Source organism: Vidua chalybeata, chromosome 1 (assembly GCF_026979565.1).
Source record: "Vidua chalybeata isolate OUT-0048 chromosome 1, bVidCha1 merged haplotype, whole genome shotgun sequence".
Lineage (NCBI taxonomy): Eukaryota > Metazoa > Chordata > Aves > Passeriformes > Viduidae > Vidua > Vidua chalybeata.
This window is the reverse complement of record NC_071530.1, coordinates 46,444,186-46,467,415: the sequence shown is the minus strand read 5'-3', so window position 1 is coordinate 46,467,415 and position 23,230 is coordinate 46,444,186. Positions and strand designations below refer to the sequence as shown.

Genomic DNA, 23,230 nt, shown 5'->3' with positions numbered 1-23,230 from the left:
CTCCGCTGAAAGCAAGCTATGGACAGTCCCAAGTGAATGGTGCCTATCCAACACCACTGTTTTGTCAGATTTTGGAGCCCTCTCCACCCTAATCCCTTCCCCCCACTGAATCCAATACCTCAACAGGAAAGGAGACATCTGTGAATCCTCTGGCATTGCTTCGATGTTTTACAGCTGTAATAACCACTGATACAAAGAGAAGAATGTTTTCTAGCCCCAAATTCCTGAGGTACTTTTCTAAACAGACACTAGTGGATGGAACTTGGTTACATGAAAAATACTCCACCAGGTCAGGGGTGTGGGGAAACATGAAAAGGAATCATGATCTGCAGATAATTGAGCTCAGCTTGGCTTTAGATTTACCTTTTCTGACCACTCAACCCATTTGTCCAAATCCAAACTTCTAATCTTTACATCTAAAGAGTATTTTTTCTGGCAGCTTGCACTCTTGGCTATATCAGATGAAAACTACTTCAAGGAGGGAGCTTAAAAAAGTGGTGATCTTACATATATGCAGTAGTTTTGCAGTACTCCTTACCATTAGCATATAGGCAGGACTGTTTGATGCTTGTTCCTAGAAATCCCAAAATGCATTGGACACCACAAAGTCCATTTTCTCTCATTAGCACTGTCAGCCACCAACAGTCTAAGTCATGGTGCCCCTTACCTGTATTTGAAGCAGTTCATCACAGCCTTTCACAAAATGCAGAGGTTGGCATTGAGTTGTTTGAAGGATAATGTCAATTCATATAGGGGCATAAAGGAAAGGCAGTAGGCAGCCCAGACAGATAGGCGTGGATAACTGGTTCCCAAGCACCAGAGCTCTTGCAAGGGCTGGGGACACACTGGCTCTGCCAGTGCCTATACATCTACTACCAGATTGTTGTGCAGCTCTTCAAAAGAACTTCAACAGGTTGGAGAGATGGGCAGAGAGGAAGTGTCTCAAGTTCAACAAAGGCAAATGCAAGGTCCTGCGCCTGAAGAGAAATAACCCCATGCATCAGCACAGGCTGGGGCCCAAACTGCTGGAAAGCAGCTTGGAAAGAAGGACATGGCAGTGTGCCCTTGTGGCCCAGAAGGCCAGTGGTGTACTGAGGTGCATCGGGAACAACATTGCCAGTAGGTCGAGGAAGGTGATCCTGCCTTCTACTCAGCCCTGGTGAGGCCACATCTGGAATGCTGTGTCCAGCTCTGGGCTCCTGGATACAAGGGAGATATGGACCTCCTGGAGCAGGTCCAGGGAGGGCAACAAGGACTGGGGAACTGGAGTGTCTTTCTTATGAGGGAGTTGGGCCTGTTCAGCCTCGAGACAACTGAAAGGGACCCTCACTAATGTGTATAACTATCTAAAAGTGGGGTGCCGAGAGTTTCCAGGCTCTTCTTGGTGGTGCAAGTCAATAGGAAAAGAGGCAGCGGGCAGAAACTGATGGACACAAGTTCTACCTGAACATGAGGAGGAACTTCTTTGCTGAGCAGGTGATTGAGCACTGGAACAGACTGCCCAGAGAGGTTGCAGAGTCTGCCTCAATGGACATATTCAAGAAAACTATGGACACAATTCTGTGCCATGTACACTACGATGATCCCTCTTGAGCAGGGAAGTTGGACCAGGTGACCCCACTCTTGTCCCAGGAGTCATCCATGGGTAAGGTGGGAGCCCTTACCCATGGTCATCCAACCCATGAGTAAGGTTGGAACCTTACCCGTTTTGTGATTCTGTGATTCATAGAAAACTCACATCCTCATGCAGATTTGCTTAAAAATAAAAAAGAAACAATAATTGTTTCAAATATGTTTAAATTCCTTTCTAACCAGAAGTTCCCTGGGCCGTGCAGCTGCCCCATGACAATTTGCCCAAGAAGCTGAATAAATTGGTTCATCCTGAGCTCCTCTTTATTGTGGTTACACTGCTACTAGTACCCAGACTCAGGGCCAGCTTCAGGCAGATAGTCTGACAGGCACAGAAACATCCATTCCTCAGCACAAGGGCCAGTGGAAGCAAGAGCCAACACCTGCTCTGTGCCAGGTCTGTAAGGGGACCAGTCACAGTTTCATGCCATCAGTCCCTTTCTTGAGCCAACACCACTGGCTTTGTCTTGAAGGGGGACACAGGCCAGTTCTGCCCTGGAGTGGGTGGAAAGACACATGTGGAGGCCGGTTCAGGAGCAGGAGCCAGGACAGGAGTCACCCTGGTGAGAATCAAGAACTACAGCTGCCCTGCACTTACACCACAGAGGAGCCTTGGAGCAGCCTGGCCTCAGGCAGAGCAACTGCTGTGCCCTAATTCATAGCCAGAGCCTGAAAACCTTGTGGGTAGAATTTTGCAATTCGCACCTTGGCAGTAAACTGAGGATTCCAGAGATCTCAGTCCCATCCACCCCTTAAACACTTGAAACAGGATTTTCTTAAATCATTCTTCAGAGTACATTTCTTTTGTACCATCCTGCTAAGTGAACATAGGGGCATAACCACATGAATTTTACAGCTGTAGGACATCATTGTTAACAGGGAAAAAGACCTTCAAACCTTTTGCTTCAAAGCCACAAACCTTTGGTTCTCATCTTTCAAACAGTTTGTAAATATCTTTGCAATGCTCACGTGTTCTCTGCAGTCATTTTATGGCATCACTGCCAATCTTAATAACAGAGATCTAACAGGCTACACAACATTGCAAATTATGCCTCAACTCCAAGCAGTAATATTTTCTCTAGTTAAGTGGAATTTTTTAGAAAAACTGCAAGACTGCAGCAGTTAACTGCATAAAGTTAATAGGTTAACTGAGACAGAAACTCATTAACTGATTAACCCAGAACTATAGATGAAGTAATGCCACCACATCACAAGGAACATTTAAGTCAAGAATTGCAATAAAGTAGACTTGCAATTATTTAATGCATGTGATTAACAGATTCACACAAATGATGCTATTAGGATGTTAATTATTGCTTGCCCTAAACTACTGATGATTAAAGTGTTTAAGAGAAAAGCACATCCCAGGACAATTACAAAAGAGAAAAAGAATAATTTAATTAGTTATTCAGAGTGCTATTGCCTGCTGAAATATAATAATAACAATAGCAAAATATATATTAATAGTAGGGAGAGTAATAATTATAAAAAGACTTCTCTTAAGAGTTAGGGACACAAATTTTCCAATGTGAAATAAAGAAATCTACTGCACAGCAAAACCAAGATTCTGAATTTTTTTGAAAGTTGTAGCAATAGTGAGAGACTCAAGCACTGTCTAACTAGTCATTTATCAGCTCAGCTGCTGTGTAGGTGTATTAGAGATGGGTGATATACTGATATCATGTCGATGTGACGTTCCAAATCTGTTGATGCAACTGCTTAAAAAAAAAGACCCCCACCAAGCTACTAGAAAGCCACGGATGCTAATAAAGGCAGGTGTTCAGGGAGTATGAGTCCTGTGTCTTCCTCTACAGTGTCTCCTGCAGCCACATTTCTCCCTTCATGAAGCAGCATTGCTGTGACTCTCTCACTGCAGTCCCTAGATGTGTGGTAGGGGCTGCCTGCTCCTCTCAAGGAGGCTCCTGAGAGGTGTCAGTCATGACCAAGCAAAGCAGGCATGGGGTCACACTGGTGACCTGCCCTGCATGATCACATTGCTCCCTGGCCTCACCTGCTGGAGTCACCTGCAGGCTCCTGCTACAGCACAGCTCAAAAATGCACAGTGAGATCAGTCATGGGGTAGGGTTTGGTGAGAACAGAAAGTCCTCTTCTCCTCTTTCAAGCTCCCCAAAATCCCCAAATCCTCATCCATGAGCTTAAATGGTACCATAATATTTCCCAATAATATGATGGAGCTTTTTCTGTTAACAACAGCACAAGGTATTGAGATAGCATAACCTGTTTTTAGTTCTGCTTATACTCAACAGCAGTTTCAGGAGTTTGATTGACAGCTTTATTGCATACATGGTTTAAATATCTTGCCTACAACTTAATACTGAGCAACCTTGGTAACTTTCTTTTACCTTTTTTTTTCAAGAACCACTCTAGGATGGTTAGCCATAATGAAATACCAAAATAGACATGTGGCAATGGTGATGACACTAACTGCTAATCTTTTCTTCACACAGGATTTACCAAAATCTCCTAGAAATTCAAAATAGTTTCCTTGCTTAATGAACTTGCCTCCAAAAAGTTGAACCCTAGGGGTTATTTTTAGAGTATTACGCATGAGTACTGAATAACTAGAAATGCATTAAAGACAAACAAAAAATATCAGCCCCAAACTAAACAAAGCAAACCACAATTTAAAAAACATAAAATGTGTTTAGTTACAAAACAAAGAACTTAAAAAGTGGTGTAAAATTTTGTTAGTCTGCAGTCAGGACTATTTCAAAATCCTTTCTCACACACTTACATTGTACTTTCTTATGCCATATGCCTTGCTGGGAAACACAAGTCACCAAAGTCACAACATCACAAAAAAAGGGTTAAGGGTGAGGAGCAAAACCTAAGGTGTCACAGATCTCTCAAGGTCAAGCACAGGAGTCAACATGCAGCTAGATCTCTACTCTCTAAAACATTAACTATATCCTTTTCACTTAACAATCATGACAATCACGCTGTATGTTTTTTGGATAGCTAACAAAAGGAGAAACTACAGCTGTAAAAAGAATGAGACTTAAAATGAATTTGAGATATCTTTACACAAATCTCCTCAGTAACACAATGTCAAACAAAAGTTTGCAATGCATTGTTCACTGCCTTTTTTGGTATTCGGAGAAAACACACCCTAATTCCTAATGTTCCTGCTGAGTTTATTTCTATTTCTGAGAATTTTTATTAACAGCAGGTCACTACCCGAGCAGAAAAATTAAAATGAAGCAATGTCAATAATATAGGCAAGAATGACCAAGAAAGGTTAACTCTTGAAAATGTAGTATTTCAAAAGGAAAAATTCCATAATATGTAATGTTGGAGGGTAAAAACCTGAGAATCTATTCAATTCAGTGAGTACATTAGGAGAAAAAAACAAAGAATCTAACCCTATCATTCTGCCTCCTCCCTTTTCTTACTGCTAGGAGCCTTCTCAGAGTTTAAAAAAGCAGAATTTTAAAAATTTTAGCTAAACTTACCCTGAAATTAGAGAACATTGACTAAATATGCCTTTCCAAAAAACCCTCAGTTAAAAGCTGTCTTAATTTGAATTTCTTTCAATGAAAATCTAAACCTCCTGCAAAAGCACATCACCAGTAATGAGTTTTTTGAACGGAATTAATGAAAAATGCAAATCTTTCTTGAATGTGTGTCCCATAATCATTACTTCCTTGCGGACACTTCCTGGTATGAAAAATGACCATGGTCATTGACAAAATTCCTTGCTACAACTTTATCGGTTTCTAACAAGAAGCAGCATTCTATTACGTACCATTATTTAGCTATAAATTACAGTTTATCTTCATTCCTGTGTTGGAAACTGAGCATTTTAACAGCTAGCAACATCGAAATTGAAAAAACAGCTACATCTGACTGATGGTCATTTCAATATGATGGTCATTTCAACATAACATTTCCTGAGGGAAAAATACACTTTTCTACAAAAGGGCACAATCTAATTAAATACTTGCTTGATTTCAGTGCCTTTCCAGGACAAACATTAGATATCATTTTAAAGGAACAGAAAAGCTCTATGGTAATTCTTAAGTGCAAGCATGTAGAATTTTTTTGACTGTTGTAGCCAAAATAGAAATCACTTTCTGCTGTGCTGTCAGGAGGTATATTGCACTAAATTAATCATGGGCTATTTTAAAAAAGGAACAAAAAATCCACTGCAAAATTAAACAAATCTGTCTGTGCCTGTTTTCTATTTGCATTGTCACAATTTACCTTTAAAAGACGATGGAAGAGAGATGAGAATGTTGCTGAAACGCATTCAACAGACCCTGTGTGTGTGTTAGCTTCTCTAGTGCTCTCTGTTGTGCCTTCAGCCATTGGAAAAGATAAAGTATTATAACCTGCACACATCTTTACTTTTTGCCAGGCTCCTAGCAGAGGGATATACCATAGCAAAATAAGTGCAGACACACAGACTACAAGACAAGCTGTATGTCTTCTTCTAGCATTTCCCAGTCTCAGACATATTCTGCTGGATTAGATAAATGTCTTTCTGTCTCATTATAAAAATAGAGGAAAGTCAATTCATAAGGGAAATTGAGTCATTCTAGAAAGCTTTTCCTAATAAATCAAATAGTGAATGTGACCAAGTGGGGAAAGCTGGGAGCACAGAGATCAGGCAGCTTCATCCACAACCATACAACTGTGACTCAGCTAGCTCTTACCTTTTATGTCAGGCAATCAAAAGAATAGACAATTGTATTTACCGAGTGAGGGATAAATAAACTTATGCCAATTAGAGAACAGAAAATATGTCTTTGTGGCTTAGACTTTAACCATTTCAAAGATAATTCACTCAGACAAGAATTCTAGATCCTCATCTGACTTTCTTTTCTCCCAGGGCAGGACAGGCCATGCATGGAATTTTTTGTTAACTTGCCTCTTTCAAAATCTCAACCCACAAACCACACCATCAAAAAGGCATTAGATGTATTTAATATCCTTGCTTTAATAAAGTAATTTTCAAAATGTTTCTGGGAAGACACACTTCTGTGGACCACAAGCAATAGCAATTGAAGTCAGCCTCAAATTTTACAACTGAGTTTGAAATCAGAGGGAGTTTACAAAAATGTTTTGAAGTCTCTTCCCTGTCTTTCTTCAGTCTCCAAAAGTACTTTTATTCTAGCTTATCACAAGCCTGCCTGCCTTTCTCACTGTTGGCTGCTCAGGTCTATTTGCTCAGGACCATCTTCTTCTGATTCTGGATCCAGAATACCTCCCATAATATAAGCCTGTATATTAATTCTTAAAAACATATCTCAACATGTGTTCAAGTGCTACTGAAACTGGCCCTACTACGTGATTTTTCTCCTCACCCAGTAACTTAGTATCTCCCTCCACAGCAAGCCACACTTACCGGTAAAAGGTGGTATAATCCACTGTTGAATGACAGCTCTGGAACTCCCATGCTTTGAGTTTCTGGCATTCCCGATGAGCTCGGAGTTTCACCCTGACTGTCCCGTGACAGAGCTCCGGTATGGGTTTCCTCTGCGGGCGGCTGCAGAACTCATTGGACTCCACACGCCAGGATTCAGCAAAGTCGTCCACATCAAACTTAAAATTCCCATCCCCCCCAATCAGGTCATCCCGTTTGTGCCCATTGTAATTGCCACACAGACCACAGAGTTTGCCTTTCAGATGAGGTGCAGCCATGACTTCCACAAAACTGTCTCCATCCCATGAGATTTCCAAGCCTGATAAAAAGATAAGACAAAAGTGCACCAAAAAAAAAAAAAAAAAAAAAAAAAAAAAGAGAGAGAGAAGAAATTGAGGATAGCAAACTGCACCTTATGTTTGTGAAACACTGTTAATGGGAACCAAAACAAAGCTATTGGCTTAGTTCTGATAATGCTGTTAGATTTCTATATAGTTCTCAGTAAGTGCCTCTGGCAAGTGCAGTGTTTCTTAAATTGCAGCCAATTACAATACATACATGCTTATCTCCTCTTATTTTTGTTCCCTCTTGCTAATGAATGGGGTTATCCTAAAAAATATGGAGCCAAGGCAGGATATCAATATCAAAGGAGGGCTCTTGCAAAATTCTGCAAATAGAATTTGCTATGGTAAATTTCTAGGTGACTTTGCAGGGGGCCCAGAATTTCAACCATTGTTACCCATTGCACAGGTAGTGGTAATACAAAGATGCCCATGACCTATGAGACTCCAGCCGTGACCTTATGGGAAACATCCTACTCTTGCCTACAAAGCCGACACTGATCGCTCATTGGGGTGAATATAACTGTTCCAATACAAGTTACCTTATTTTGTGAGAGTAAAAAGAGTTAAAAAGATTACAACAAAGATATATCAGATGGGCAAAACTGTTGTAAGAAAACATTGTGAATTGGATTCAAACTGTTCATTCAAAAGGCATTAATTACCAACTTTTCGTCTGCATAAGTTAGCAACACTAAGAAATTATGGTAAACATCTAACCTTTATCTAGTGTCTGGGATGTAAGCCCTCTCATACAATTTGCTTTACAGGAAGGTTTGGCACTTCTGGAATGTCAAAATCAAAGTTACTTTTTGTGACCGACATCCATTTTATCTGTCTGTACCCATCTAAAAGCTAGGTGTCTAGCTTAAGTCACCTGTCTAGGCCCTTTGAGGGAGTAAAACAGGCAGCTCTGGATCACAACAGGATTGTCTAATGCAGAGGGAATAAACTACTTTCTGAATGTCTTTCTGTTCCCAGAGATACTCTAGAGGGGCCAGAGACCAGGTGGAGACTAAATGTCTAGTTTTTACCTGAGTGACTGTAAATTAAATAGATTCCCTTCTTTGAGGAGTAAATAGGCAGCTCATAAGGGAAAACCATTTTGATATCATTTGGGATAAAAACAACACCAAGAAATATTGCTGCTTAACTTCTACCCAAAAATGGCCTTTCTTGTAATTACTCCCACTGTCTCCTGAATGGTTCTATATCACACCTGCAGGAACCCTGCATCTGAAGATCACAAATAATTTTGCTGATATTAACTTATTCTCATAAAATACCTGTGAGCAGCCATTAGTTAAGGATAAACACAGGATCCTGCTTTTCAACAGGATAATCCAGATTTTACCCTGTTCCCCCTGCTTAGCCAAGAATACCAAAGAGCATCACTCTGTGGTGCAGGACCAGGGCTTCACTCCAGCTTTCTTAATTTGCTTTGTGGGCTGGCTTAGTATCACCCTTTCCCCTTGTAAATCAGTGCTTGTCACTGTGTGATCTAAATCCTGCCCTATCCTCATGCAAGTAATTAACATACCAGTGATTCAGTTCAAAGCTGGAACCCTTCCTTCAGCAACACATCCCACTGTCTTCTCTGAGAATTCCTACCCATGCTGCAGAGGAACAGGGTGAGGTTCAAGAGGAAATTACGGCTATAGAAGGGTGCGTCCATCTTAACATCCTGCCCCAGTGCTTGGTAGGTTATACCATGTCTCCAGAAGTTTTAGGAATTATTTACTCATCAAGGCTGTGAAGGCAATTCTGCATTACCTGTCACTGCAGTCTATTACACTGTTTTCTTACGACCATAGCTTAGCAAAGGTAGCACAAATGCATCCTGAGCTAACTATGCCTGAAATCAATTTCAAATTACCTCATAAACCCAGCATGGATGGGGCCACTGTCTCCTCCTCCAAAGGCACTTTACACCCAGCCAACTGAGAAATTGTGCAAGGCTACAACTGTTAATGAGGCCAGCACAGTGGCAAGGGGGAAAGCTGCCTTTTAAGCTGCTTCATCCATTATCATTGCTGGACAAATTCAAAATCCAGCTGTCTTTGCTTCTGACAACACTGAACAAAACAAAACACAGCTTGATTTGCAGACAAAAGATTAATACTGCTGTGCTGGCACTTAGAAAATACTTGCCATTAACTTATAAACCAAGATTTCTTCAGACTTGAGAATTACATAAACTTTCTCAGAGTTTAAAGCATCAAGATCCAAATTTTCAGACAGTTCTTTTCAGAAAATAACTATAGTTTTTAAGGCTGTGTGCAAGTTTTTCCCCCAGAGAAGCTCCCTCAGAAGCTCCCTACTTTAAACAAAGTCAGAAAAGACTGGCTAAGGATTCTAACTTAAGTTTCCTTTTAAGACTTGTTTTTTCCCTTAAGACAAAACTTACTGACCTTCAGTAAAAATACATTAATTATGAAAGGTTAACTTGAAAAGTTTTCTGAACATTTATGTCCTCTTCCCCTGAGTTAATTAACTTGTTACATGTTGCTTTTGTAGACCTGCATAAGGAATGCAGGCATGCAGAAGAAGAAGAACACAAAATTATGGCTTTTTTTTTCTCAGCATATAAAAATGCTTATTTTAAAATCTAGAGATTCCTGCCTTGATTACTGGATTTCATGCAAGAGATTCCCTGTGTAACTGCCACATGGACGTACTTTCCTCTAGCTGGTATGGCTTAATTACACTTTATTCTGCTGCAATTGCTCAGATGGAAGGGTAATTTCTGGCTTTGATGAAGAGCCTAAATGTTTCTGTCCGTAACACAGCTTATTCCTTTTCGGAGTAACAAGGTATTTACTCCTACATTCATGATAATTTTGTTGGAGCCTGATCACAGTGTGCAGTGTGTGCCTTTTGTTTGTTCACAAGCAGAAAGTTTCTGTAAATCAGTAAGAGCTGTGACAGATGGGATTATGCTACAGAGCAGTGTTTGAAATGGTCTCGTTGGCAGGCAGAAACTGTTTGGAAGATTTTCTTGGTCCTATACCCCCCCTTTCTTCCCCCTGCCCAAAATGAATGAGTTTCCCATTCACTTGGACAAGAATCAGAAACCAAGAGATGAGAAGCCAAAGGATGCAACATCTGTCCCATCTGGGGATGTGCAGAAAATGAATATTCTCTGAGTTACTTTTTCATTTTTTCCAATTACTCCCTCTTTTTGAAGGATGCTTAACCAACTTGTTACTTGATTTCTTAACTTGGCACATTGTGTGCTCTACTCCATTTAAAAAAATTCCTTCTGGATTTATGTATATCACACACTGAGTTCCCCATTATAGGACCTCTCATCAATTGTTCTGCATGATTTTTCATGGCATCCTTGAGATTTATAGGCATCCTCAGGAACTGGCAAACAACTCTTCCCTAAAGATTTAATGCCAAAGTAGTACAGAAAAAGTGCAGCAAAGTGGCTTTGTACAAAAGATAGCACAGAAACAACAACAACAAAATGATTGTGCAATAGGGGAATAGATAAGTAACACCAGCCCCATGTTATTTACCAAAGAGTCCTTTGTCTTTCTAACACACAAATTTGGATAAGGACTCAACACATCCCAAGCACACCCATAGCTCCCAGTGCAGAGTGCAAGGACTGCTGCTGCATGCCATCCAAGGCTACAGCTGGTGAGGAATTCAGCAACAAAACAGGTTTTCACTGGAAAATGCCAATTCATCAGAACTGAAATGCTTCAGGGAGACATATTGTATTCAATGAACTTCCAACACAGCACCGGCAAGGCTCCAAACTGGTTTCCTGCCAGCTCGCCTGGTGGGCTGCCTGGAAGCCTGAATGATCAGAGTATGAAACTTCAAGACTGCCCTGCCATGCACATTGCCCTGTAGCCAGAGACCACAAGACTTCCTGAAGCTTTGGACTTCTCTGTTTTATCTAAGGTTAAATTCCCAGCTCTGCAAAAAAGAAAATCGAAATCCGTGGGAATGCTGGCTGAGCTGTAAGCACCAGACCCTGCATTTCCCAGCTCAATTTTACTTTGAATTTTACTTCTAGTGCAGCAGTTTTGCTTATTTTTCATTATTTCCTCCCTCTCTTTTTTCACCCTACACGGAGAATGCATATTTTTTTTAAATCCATGATTCCTTCTGAAACAGAAATTTCTCCAATTTTTTTCCCCCAGCACTCAGAACTTCCTGTGGAACAAAATATTTGCCTTTAAACCAGTTCCACTCAGCACATTCTTCCTCTTTACAGCCTCTCTGCTGCTTGTCCTCTCCCAGCAAAATGGAGCCAGGTCATTCTGCTACTTCTCAGGCCTTATGTGCTGAAGAAAGTAGGACTTGGCCCATCATGCTGTATTCAGCAAGAGAAACCTGAACCTGCTCCATTAAGGGGAGGAATTATTTAGGCTATAATTTGCAGTGATTACACACTGTTTGGTATGTTGTCATATGCCATGTTTGCACTTCCTCTGCCAACACATGGACAAGGATATGTGTAGTCATTTAGGAGGCTTGCACCAGAAACAAATGGAATAGCAGCAGGATTAGCTGTCATTCATCTTCAGTTGAAAACCTTTCCTTGGCCTGTGGTTGGCTAATGAAATCCACATCGCCTGAATTCATGGTGTTCAGCTGGCTGCAAAGAAAAACCCTCAAGATGCTTCCAATTAGAAGCTGTGAATAATGGTCAACTTGTGTGCATTTTACAGACAGCCACAAAAATCTGCATTGCCACTTTGAGGAATGAGTCCAGAGCTGGGATCCACATTATGCAGACTCACTTTTCCAGAGGCGATATGAACAGGTGTCTAAATTCTCAGCTCAACAGTGGGTGCTAGTGTCCCCTGAAAGAAAATTATGCTAGATAATGAGTATGACTATGTGTCATGCCTGTGACCGTATCACTCCCTAAGAAAGACTGGTTTCACTTCTTTCACATGGCATTTAATAGAATTAACAGTAAACAGTATTCTCACTGAAACAGTACTTCACTGTGTAAGAGAAATCTCTCAGGACTACAGTAGTACCTAACACATGCTAATGAGAAAGTTTTAAACTTCCCCTCAGTATTTACCTACGCAAAGATACTATCGTTTCAGAACAGTTTATCAAAACAAAAGTAAGTCGTCTGGTTTAGCATTTTGACAATTAATGTATTTTCTAAGACTCAAAAGACGTGAGAGAATGCTATTTCCCTTCCCTGTTTCTAGAAATAAGGTAGGAATTTTACTTCTAGCGCAGCAGTTTTGCTTATTTTGCATTATTTCCTCTCTTTCTTTTCTCATCCTACACTGGGAAAGCATATATTTTTTTAAAATCCTTCTGAAACAGAAATTTCTCCAATTTTTTTCCCCAGTGAAAAAATGCTATAAAGTTTCTCGTTTCCTCTTGCTTGTGGTGTTTGCTCCTTGCAGACAACTTCTTACTTGGGCACAAAGCAAGCTGAATAAGATGGCACTGAACATCTTAGGCCTTGCTTTTCAAACCAGTGCCTCCATTTTGCTGGATAGCCCCAGTGAAATATTTCTATAATTTTACAACTTAAACTCATTCCAGCCATCTGGAATATAACTATGAATATATAATTGATCACCTTAACTGCAAGATATGTTGCTGCAACTTTGAAAAACATGAATTTTATGTTTAAGAGCTGATATCCTCTCTGTTCTTATCTGTAAGTGTCAAACGATACCGAGTATTGAGTTTGTATGGCAAGATTTTGGAAGGAGAGAGCTACAGGGGTGGCTTCTGTGAGAAGCTGCCAGAAATTTCCCCCATGTCCGATGGAGCCAATTGCAGCTGGCTCCAAGATGGACCAGTTCCAGCTGGCTCCAAGATAGGCTCGGCCATGGCAACAGTGGTAGCACCTCTGGGATAACATATTTAAGAAGGGGGAAAAAAAACCTGTGCAACTGCAGTCAGAAAGAGGAGGGAGGGTGTAAGATAAATAATTCTGCAGTCAGCAGAGAAGGAGGGAGAGAAGATACTGAAGCAGATATTCCCCTGCAGCCCAGGGTACAGACCATGGTGAGACAAGACTGCCCTCCTGCAGCCCATGGAGGTCAATGCTGGAGTAGACATCAACCTGCAGCCCCTGGATAACCCCACACTGGAGCAGATGGATGCCAGGAGACTGTGACCCTGTGGGAAGCCATGAAGAGAGGAGCCCACCCTAGAGCATATTTGTTAGCAGGACTAGTGACCTCATGGGGAATCCACATTGCAGCCTGTTCCTGGAGGGCTGCACCCTGTGGAAGGGACCTGCATATTTGAAGTTTGTGAAGAAATGCAGCCCATGGGAGGGACTCACATTGGAGAACTTTGCAGAGAACTGTCTCCTGTGGAGGGGACCCCATGCTGGAACAAGGAATGAGTGTGAGGAATCCTCCCCTGAGGAGGAAGAACTGGTAGATACAATATGTGATGGATTGACTGCAAATCCCATTCCCAATCCCCCTACACAATTCAGGGCAGGAGGAGGTAGAGGGAATCAGCAGCAAAGTCAAGCTTGAGAAGAAGGGGATTTGGAGTGTGGAGGCTTTTTAAAGATTTCACTTCATTTCTCATTATCCTACCCTAATATTATTGGCAATAAAATAAACTAATTTCCCCAAATTGAGTCTATTTTTTCCCACAATGCTGAGTGATATCTACCAGTCCTTATCTTGAACCACGAATCTTCCACTATATTTTCTCTTTCCTGTCCAGCTGAGGAGGGATGTGATACAGTGGCTTTGGTGGGCATGTTTGGTTGATGTCCAGCCAGGGGCAACCCACCATACTCTCCATAAGTCACTTTTAAGTTACTGGAAGTGAAAGTCATGGCACATTTGTCTATTTGGGCAGCTAACTGTCAGCTGCAGAATGAAACACAGCTTAGCAATATTGTGCAGGCTTCAAACTCATAGCTGGGATTTCTGTCTGTTTGTGGGCTACGGGAATTTTGAAAGCGCTGTGGGTTTCTCTGATCTCTAAAAAGTTATCACGATATTTATTATGCTATCATGTTTTTTTACTGACTACTGTTCATGCTGAACTTAGGAAGTTCTTCAGAAGGAAGACACACACACAAACACAGACACACACATACTTGTCTTACCTGCTTTGGTTGTCACTTTCAGCAAATAACCATCCAAATCGATCTGAAATTGTGGTGTCTCGCAAGGTAGCGAAATTCGGGTCCCATTCCACTTCACTGTGAGGTGCTGCTGGAGGCTGATTGTGCTTCTGCCCAACACAAGGTCCAATGACTTTGTCCAGGAGAAAGAACGGGTCCGACGGGCATCGTTTTTTACCAGCACCTGAAAGGGTGAGGCAGAGGAGGAGCAGTCTTTTGTCAAAACGTACTGACATGTTCCCTGAAAGTTAAATGTCCGTCCATCAAAAGTGTTGTAGTGAGGATCTCCAAATACAGTGCAAACTCCAGGCTCTGCAGGTGAGTGAGAAACAAAAGCGCCATATCAATCAAAGTTGGAAAAAAAAAGTTGATCAGAACTTAGAGATGCTGTTCTCACCTAATCTATCTGCTCTACAGCGTAGATTTTGACTGGTGCCCACAGGGATGAAATATATCTTTGAAAAACAAAAGCTTCATTGCTTTAGAAGTCTTTCCCAAAGTGGTTGGTAACCAAAGGCCAGTTCATCCCTGGGGCAGCATAGGAAGGCTAACCTGTAGCTTTGGCCCTTAAACATAACATACAGTTTAAGTTATTACAATGCCTGTGAACTTTTTCAAATTTCAGTGACTCCCTGAAATTATAAAACCATCAGATCACTTTAGCAGGAGCTGGGTCAGTTCATATTTTACATATATACACTTATAAATATTATACATTTATAAACCAGGTGTGGTTACATGTTTTTTTCCCCAAAATACCTGTAGAACTAGCATCTTTTCTCAGTCTTACAAGCTATTGTATATGTTGTTTACACACAACTGACATGTAGTACTTATTGATATCACACTATCAACTAAAAGTCAGTAGTACATGACTAACATGATGCATGCAATGACTGCCAAAGAGCATGGTGTCTCTACCAATTATTTGCATCAGTACAAATGGATGAAAATCTCTTATGGATGTTTAAAGCCATACACTGGTCAGAGAACTCACAGCCCAAAGACAGAGCATTTCTATATTCATAGCAATGATGTTGAGTTACCCTGCAGCTACCCAGCAACTGATTGAATTGCCTCACAACCAATGATAGCAGAAAATATATTTGCCTTGCAGCCTTCTGGTGTAACAATAGGTTCTAACCACATTGCTGGTATTCCTGGAAGAAGGAGTCTCAAGGCAGAGAAATGAACAATGCTATTGCCAGCTGTATACCCATGGGCTAAGGCTGCTTTTGAAAGATGACATCTGTTTAGCTAACAATGGCTTGCTTGAAAAACCAGCTTAAAAAAAAAAACAAATTCAAATCTACAAAAAAGAAGGAGAATGAATGTTATTGGAGAAGGGGAAGGGAATTCCTCCCATGGAGTGCAATACAGTTCTAACTACACAATACACCTTTCCCAACAGAGTTTTTTTCAGCCTAGGCAGAGTGCTATGCTAAAGGAACTGTAAACTTTCTGGTGTTTTTCTGGCTGTAAAGAGCAGCCAAGGAAATCTACATGGAGACACAGAAAACGGAGCTGAAGGAAGCCCCAGGAGACATTACCTTTTTTTTTTTTTGCCAGCTGCAATGAAGAATCACCTACACCTATATTATTCCTGACAGAGGTTTATCTAACCTGCCCATAATGAGCAGCAGTATCAGCAACTCCATTGCCACTTCTGGCAACCTGTTGCAGTTTTGGTCTGTCCCTACTACAACAAATGTCTTCCTAAAGCCTAATCTCACTTTCCCCTCACTGCATGGTGCAGAGCCATCACAGAGCTGGTACCTAGGTGATTTTTACTTTACCCCTAACTGGCCACATGTATGCTTCTTTAGCTATGCCAGTAACTCATCTTGGCATCATTATAACTCCTCTTTACTGTGTCTGGCAACTAGGGACCAAAAGTTTCAATTTCTCAAGGACATCATATTGACAACTCCATAAAAAATCAAAATGATCCATATTTGATCAACATCTCCAGAAAACAGGCCTGACAGACTTTAAGCAGACCCTGAAGACATTTAGGAAAAAGAGTGCTTTTAAAAATGTGCACTTCTGTGAGTTTTCTTTTTCTCTCTGATACCAATGAGGATGTCAATAACTGCTTTCCAAAGTTCATTAAAAGATTGATTTTCCATAAATTGACAGAAACTATATGGCTTTTAATTAATATAATTTTTACCAATAGGAAAAATAATCTATAGATTTTGTATGGAGACCATCTGACTTTACCCGTTACTAAATCGTACTAACATGTTTCTGATTTCCTTATGTATACATCTAAGTATCTGCATGATGAATATTAAGACCCATGTTATTATCAGCTCAGATTGTACTTCAACTATTCCAGCTTTAATTTTTTCTTAAATTTAATGACAACTTTAACAAGAACTTTTATGAAAAAACATCAGTCAAACATCAGTGAAGATTCTAGAGGAAAGATCTGATTTTTCTCGGTGTTTCTAAATGCCAAGAATGTGGACATGTTGTATATGTTTTTAACCAAACTACTGGGAGGAGGAGGCTGGTTCTTCACCTAAGTGACTAAGAGGCAACACATGAGAGGAACAAACATAATTTAGAGATGTGCAAGTAAAATTGATAGTACCAATGAGATCCAAAGGAAATATTTATTTTTAATTTCTAATGTGCTATGCAGAGTAATGTTGTTTTATGTTATGTTACATCATGTCACGTCATATGTCAACTTGATGCCGTGCAGTTAAAAATGTATTTTGGACTGGATAGCTGAAGGTCTGATCCAAATTTTGCTGTTTTCTTTAATAACCAAGGAAATGGAGGAGGGAAAATACACCTAAAAACAGTCTGAATAATTGATTCTCTGATATCACTGTGTAAAACATTCTTGAAAGGTTTGCTAAAATTGTGGGGTTTAAAAATAAATCCATACCCTGCAAAAGTGTGTGTGATAACTCAGGCACTGCCAGTAAGAAAAACTGGTTGGCCTAGAAATAAACCTTAAATATCGGGCGTAACGAGACCATCAACATGAAAAGAATTCCTGCCATTTTTAGCTTTTGAGTTGCTGTTTATTTCCTTTTGGGAGAGTTTCAATCACATCATATTTTATGTTTTGCTTCTTTTTTTTTCTTTTCTTTTCTTTTCTTTTCTTTTCTTTTCTTTTCTTTTCTTTTCTTTTCTTTTCTTTTCTTTTCTTTTCTTTTCTTTTCTTTTCTTTTTTTCTTTTCTTTTCTTTTCTTTTCCCATTTTCTTTTTCAATTTTCTTCTTCTTTTTCTTCTTTTTATTTTCTTCTTTTTCTTATTTTTTCTTTTCTTTTTCCCTTTTGAAACAAACCAGTCTTTTTACTTGGCAATTTTTGAAACCTATTGGAAGCACTGATCTCTAGATATGATTGTGTGTGACTTTCTTCTCTGTTGGGACATAACAGATGAAGAGGTGCTGCTGCATCACCAAAGTTATGTTCCGCAACCCTGGAGTATGAATTTTGCTAGCTTATGATAGCAAGGCATAGGGTCATAGGTGTAGATCTTTCCCTTTTTTCCCCTACCATAAATTGTTCCCAGCTTATTGCCAACACTCCGTGTGTCAGCTGTCTAAGGCAGAGCTAGAAAAGGGCTATTCTATACAATATTTCCCCCTGAGACTCCCCTAACCTCCAACTACTTTCAAATTAGGGACTTTCTGAGCTAGACATGGCTTCTATTAATTTAATAACCTTTGATAGAAATATTTTCTGTGATTTTTTCCAGTCCAAAAATGTTTTTAGCGTCTACAACATCCTTGGGCAAAAGAAATGAAGAATCATTGCATCTTCCTCATTTTGAATGTGTCATTCATGATCTTTGGTCTCTTCTTTTGCTCATCTAGACATGCACATGAATGCAAATGTACCCATTTACTCTCTATCCTTGAAAACCACAGATTTTTCAAAAGAGGGCCCCAGAGCTATGCTTAGGAGGCTGTGATTTTCAAAACGCCTCAGGCACTCAACTCTGATTAAACATTATTGAGAGCTGGATGCAAACACCACTAAATATTGATTTGGGAGCAACACACAGGATTTCCAAAAGAGATTTTGGAAATCCTGTGTGTTGCTCCCAAATCAATATTCAGACCTTCTGGCATTCATAAAAACTTTTGGGAGCTTGGCAGTTTTCACATTTGTTTTTTAAGCAACTAAATACGGACTTCACACTTTCATGTTTGACTAAAATATTAAACTACATGTGTGATTAATGCAGTTTGCTCAGCTCCCACCTAAGGCTCTACAGCTCACTTGCCAATTAATAATAGTATTTAGGTGCTAAAAGTGGATACTATAGAACTGTTGGCATTATTTCCTTGAATTTTCAAATCATGCTCCCAATTCAAATGAAATAGTGACTTTCATTAGAAAAGGCAGTGTTTTTGAAAACATATGTAGCTGTACAAAAAAGGAAGCTAAAAAAGCAACAGCATGGAAAAGAGCACATTAGCATTTCCTAAGTTTCAACATACTCTCATAAAGAAAAAAATAATCACAACCTATTTGGCCAATGTGGAGGGATAAAAGTCTGAAAGACCACTCATTTCTAGTAAGTAGTATGCTGAGTGCAGGTAAGAATCACTTATTAAACTAAGTGGTTGCCAAAAAGAACCTTTCTGCCTTCCACCCAGTGCCTCCATTCCCCCAGACAGTATTTAGCCTTTTCAGAAAGGCAAAATATATATACTGCATGGTGGAGGCCAGACAGACAGTCAGCACACACATCCTGACCAGCCGAGTGCACAAGCACATTGGCTGGGCAATTAGCACACTTGTAGCTCCAGACCAGCCACAGGATATATTGTCTCTAGCTGGGTTTATTATTTGTTGGGATATAAAGGAAATGGGACACAAATCCATAGGAAATCAGGCTCTGTTAGCTCTGGTGCTCATGGAATAGCTTGTTTTGTTTTTTCAGGAGATCAGAGCAGTCAATTGAAGTCCAAGATGTCCAGATGTCTGGTCACACTTTGCGGGCTTGTAGGTAAAGAGTGGCCAAGAAAAATATACTTTAAATTATAACTAAAATCAGTTTGGACACTTTCTAAGTAAGGAGAAGGAGGAAAAAACACAAGTTTACCAGCAAAGGGTGTTCTGGTTGCAGATCTATAATTCAAAAATATCTCAGCTTTTTAAAAATAAAATGAAACTTTGAATGTAATTAGCCCATATGCTGAATTAAGCCCTAAATCAAACAGAACACATTATTAACTTCTAAAAACTAGCTACAGAACACACATAATAGAATTTCATTAGGTTTTCTGTAAAAAATGCATAGCCATAGAGGACTTTCCTCATAACTGCTGCATAGTGCAGCTTGATATAATCCACATTACAAGGTGTGGTGTCAAAAACTCCACTGGAGTCTTTATGGTCTATTTCATAAATAAAATAGCTATTCCAATTTGTCCAAATACATATTTATACAGTAGAACATCACAGCTGAAATGGGAGGTAAATCATGAACAGTATTCCAGTATGAATAAACAATTGCAGTCTTTTTGTTGTTGCATTTCTTTACGGAAAGGAAATAACAGAAAAAACAGGAGCCTATGTGGTCCTTTAGACCCACTTCCTGCTCTTACAGGTATCCACAATGCATAACTTCACTTTGTTTCACGTTCTTTTCTATTCTTTGAAAGTCCACACTTTTTTCAGTAATTCTATAAAAACACATAAAAAGAATGCAGGACCAAGTGAAAGTACCAACCTCTTACTCCTAAGGTAGGTCCAAATGCCCTTGAATTTGGTTTAGCTCTATTGATCATTCTGTCAATTAAACAAGCTGTGGAATGATTTGTGATGAACGAAATTTTCTGTCCCAAAAGCAGCCTTTACTGCAAGATTAATCATGTGTACTGCACATGTAAACCTAGATGACTGCAGTCCACTTTGAAAAAACCTCATCCACAAAATCTCACAATGACTGGTGTAAGATTGTGCTAGGACTATTAATAATGATTAAAGTACATCTACATGATTTTAGTAACAAGATTTCATCCTGTGTACTGTAATTTCAGCAAGGCCTATGAATTCTTCTTTGTCAAGAACAAAGATTTTACTTCCACTGGAAGTTCCTATCTATGTCTGAAGTTGAGAGCAGTCTGTTAATGTTATTTGAACTCAGGTTTAGTTTTTTCTTATTTTTAATATGAAAATTACCTTGGTCTAACATAGGATTACTAATTTATGGAATTGACGTCAGTGGTGATTTTTCTAAATCAAGCCCAAAAGAGTACATTTCATTACATTTTTTACAGCAGCATAAACTAAACTGTTGAATTTTCCACTGGTATGACCACTGTGTTTAATTAGTGATAACTGTACGCCAGCCATGGAGCTTAAAAAGCAACATGCCAAAACTAACTATAGTTAACTTCAGCAACAGTAGACAAAAGAGACTCTCCAGCCCTTTAGGAGACGAGATACTTTTTCTCTTTGCAACAAACTGCTTTGAAAATTATCCTTTGATTTTTTTTTTTCAGTTTGAAGTGTATCCTTTCACAACATGACTGGTTTTGACCCACTTCATAGAAATTGGCTGCATTTAAACTGTACTCAAAGGTCTCCCATGTACAGTATGTTCTTGTACCTTCCTGTGTTGTTTTTACATTGGAAAATTAATATCTTCTGGAGCACCAGAAATGTTTGATGTTTAGTATAGGAAGACAGGATCAGGATCAACACAAGTGAGTTGGTGAGGAAAGGGGCTGTATGTACATCTTATCAGAAACTGGCTGAATTAGCAAAGTTTCCAATTACTGTCAGATGATAGTCGTGATGAGATGTACAGCACTTCTGCTACAAAGGTGGAATTAATTCTTTGCAAATGGCAAATGTTAAAATACCAGTGTTAAAACAGTTACTGGTAGCCACCACTGCTGTATGACACTGGGTATTTAAGTTCCTTGCTCACATTTTCTGTAAAAGCCAAGATTGCCCTGTTAATCATGAAAGTTTGGAAATCAGCTCTTTTCCAGGTACTGAATGGCTCCATAGTAAGATAACTGTAAAGAAAAGACCCCTCTGTTTCATGTGCAATGGTGGAGCAAGGGACAGCGAGACAGGACAACGAGCCTCTTAGGCTCAAGCACAGACAGTGCAATGCAGATAGGACCCTTAACACCCTTGATCCCTTACCATAAGGGAACAAGGTGTTTATCCTTTCGGGAGACCTAATACATAGAAAGAGGTCACTGGGAAGATGGAGCCAGGCTCTTCACAGATCTGCATGGCAGGAGGACAAGCAATAATGATCTGACCTTAATTTCACATGTCTGTAGTCATGAGAATTCCCTTCTTATATCACCAAGAAGTTTTGAGATTTTAGGTAACCTGGCTCCTAGGTAAGTTATTTTAACTTTGAAGAACTCCAATTTTTTTTGCCTCCTTCTCCCAAGAAACAATTATCACAAGTCATCACTCTCTGACAGCATTTCTGAAGGAGTCACTGTACTGTATTCTTTTGAACCTCTTATAGTAGAGCTGTGCTTTGATAGAATGACTGGCCCCACTCTTTTCCTCCCTTCTTATGTTACAGAAGAACATAGGAAGAACACATGAGAAAGGTTAAATGAGACTGAAACAAAAAAAAAAAAGAGGTGAGATAGAGATTGATAAATTCATGATGTTAATGGTATGTCATATCTGAGCAAAGGTCTATGCAAATTCTTCTCCTTTGAAACTGAGCTAACATGAAACCAACTGCTAGTCAGTTGAATCCTCTTTTATTTCTTCCTCTGCTCAGTACTATTTCAAGTGTCTCTGAGTGTGCTGTCCCTTGTATTTGCTCTCATTTTGATAATGAAGACTTGCAAGCTAGATGTATTTTATCAAGATACACACTTCAAAATAATTGAGCCACAGAGTGAAAAACCAGATATTTAGCATACAGGATTTGTGCAACTCAAAGAGAACCCAGAATTGAGTCAGACAGCAAAACCATTTGATTTTAGACAAAAGAAGAGGAACATTTTCTCCTTTCAAAAGTCTTCCTATAGGTCATAAAACCCCATTGTAGCAGTCTGTGCCTATTTGGTAAAATACTTAAATATGTACTGAAGGAAATACGTAATGGTATCTTGTTAACTTCAGCTCTCCCTGTTGAGTTAAATAGAACAAGCTTAAAGATAACTATTTGTGTAAGTCCTTTGCTGACTAGGACGGTGATATTGCAATTTAATGATCATTCCTGAAGATAGGAGTAAAGGGATAAGAATGTAACTGTTGAACTAAACATCATAAACAAAGAATAGTTTTCTATTCTACTTTCCACTGCTGCCCCAGACTGTGCCTCAGATTTCTGCACACCTTTTTTTAACTCTCACAAATCATCTGCAAAGGTGTGATTATATATGCACATAGCTGGACTGTTAGATACAGGTGTAAAATGTACCCAAGTCCTAAAAGTTATTTTCCTGTTTTATTACCTACAAATTTCACAGACCAACTATATCTTTCAAAATGCACCACCTCAGGTTTGACAAAAATAGCATAATTTTGGAAAATAAAATTAAAACAAAATACCCAGGCATTTTATTTTAAAATTACAGATTTATAGGAGGCAAAATCCATTGCTTAAAATAATCATTTGCCCTTTAGCTGCCTCTGAAAAGAAGGCAGAAAAGCAAGCGTACTTCTATATATTTATTTTCTCAGAAAAAATAAAAAAGAATTTAAAGAATGTGAAGAAAGGACTTACTTTCAGTGCATATCGGACAGCATCCTTTTCTGTTCAGGATTTTACCCTAATTGGGAGAAAGACAGGCTGTTTTAA

General features: G+C 39.5%; 1 protein-coding gene across 1 annotated transcript in view; it reads right to left on the bottom strand.

The window, feature by feature from the left end:
* The window catches only part of BMPER (BMP binding endothelial regulator), a 149,236-nt gene that overhangs the window by 39,888 nt on the left and 86,118 nt on the right, over window positions 1–23,230 (bottom strand). Inside the window, exons 11-13 of the mRNA XM_053960044.1 lie at window positions 23,156–23,201; window positions 14,438–14,767; window positions 6,998–7,334 (exon numbers count right to left, since the gene is read on the bottom strand). Coding sequence (XP_053816019.1) covers window positions 6,998–7,334; window positions 14,438–14,767; window positions 23,156–23,201 — 713 coding nt within the window. The remainder of the gene's footprint in view (window positions 1–6,997; window positions 7,335–14,437; window positions 14,768–23,155; window positions 23,202–23,230) is intronic.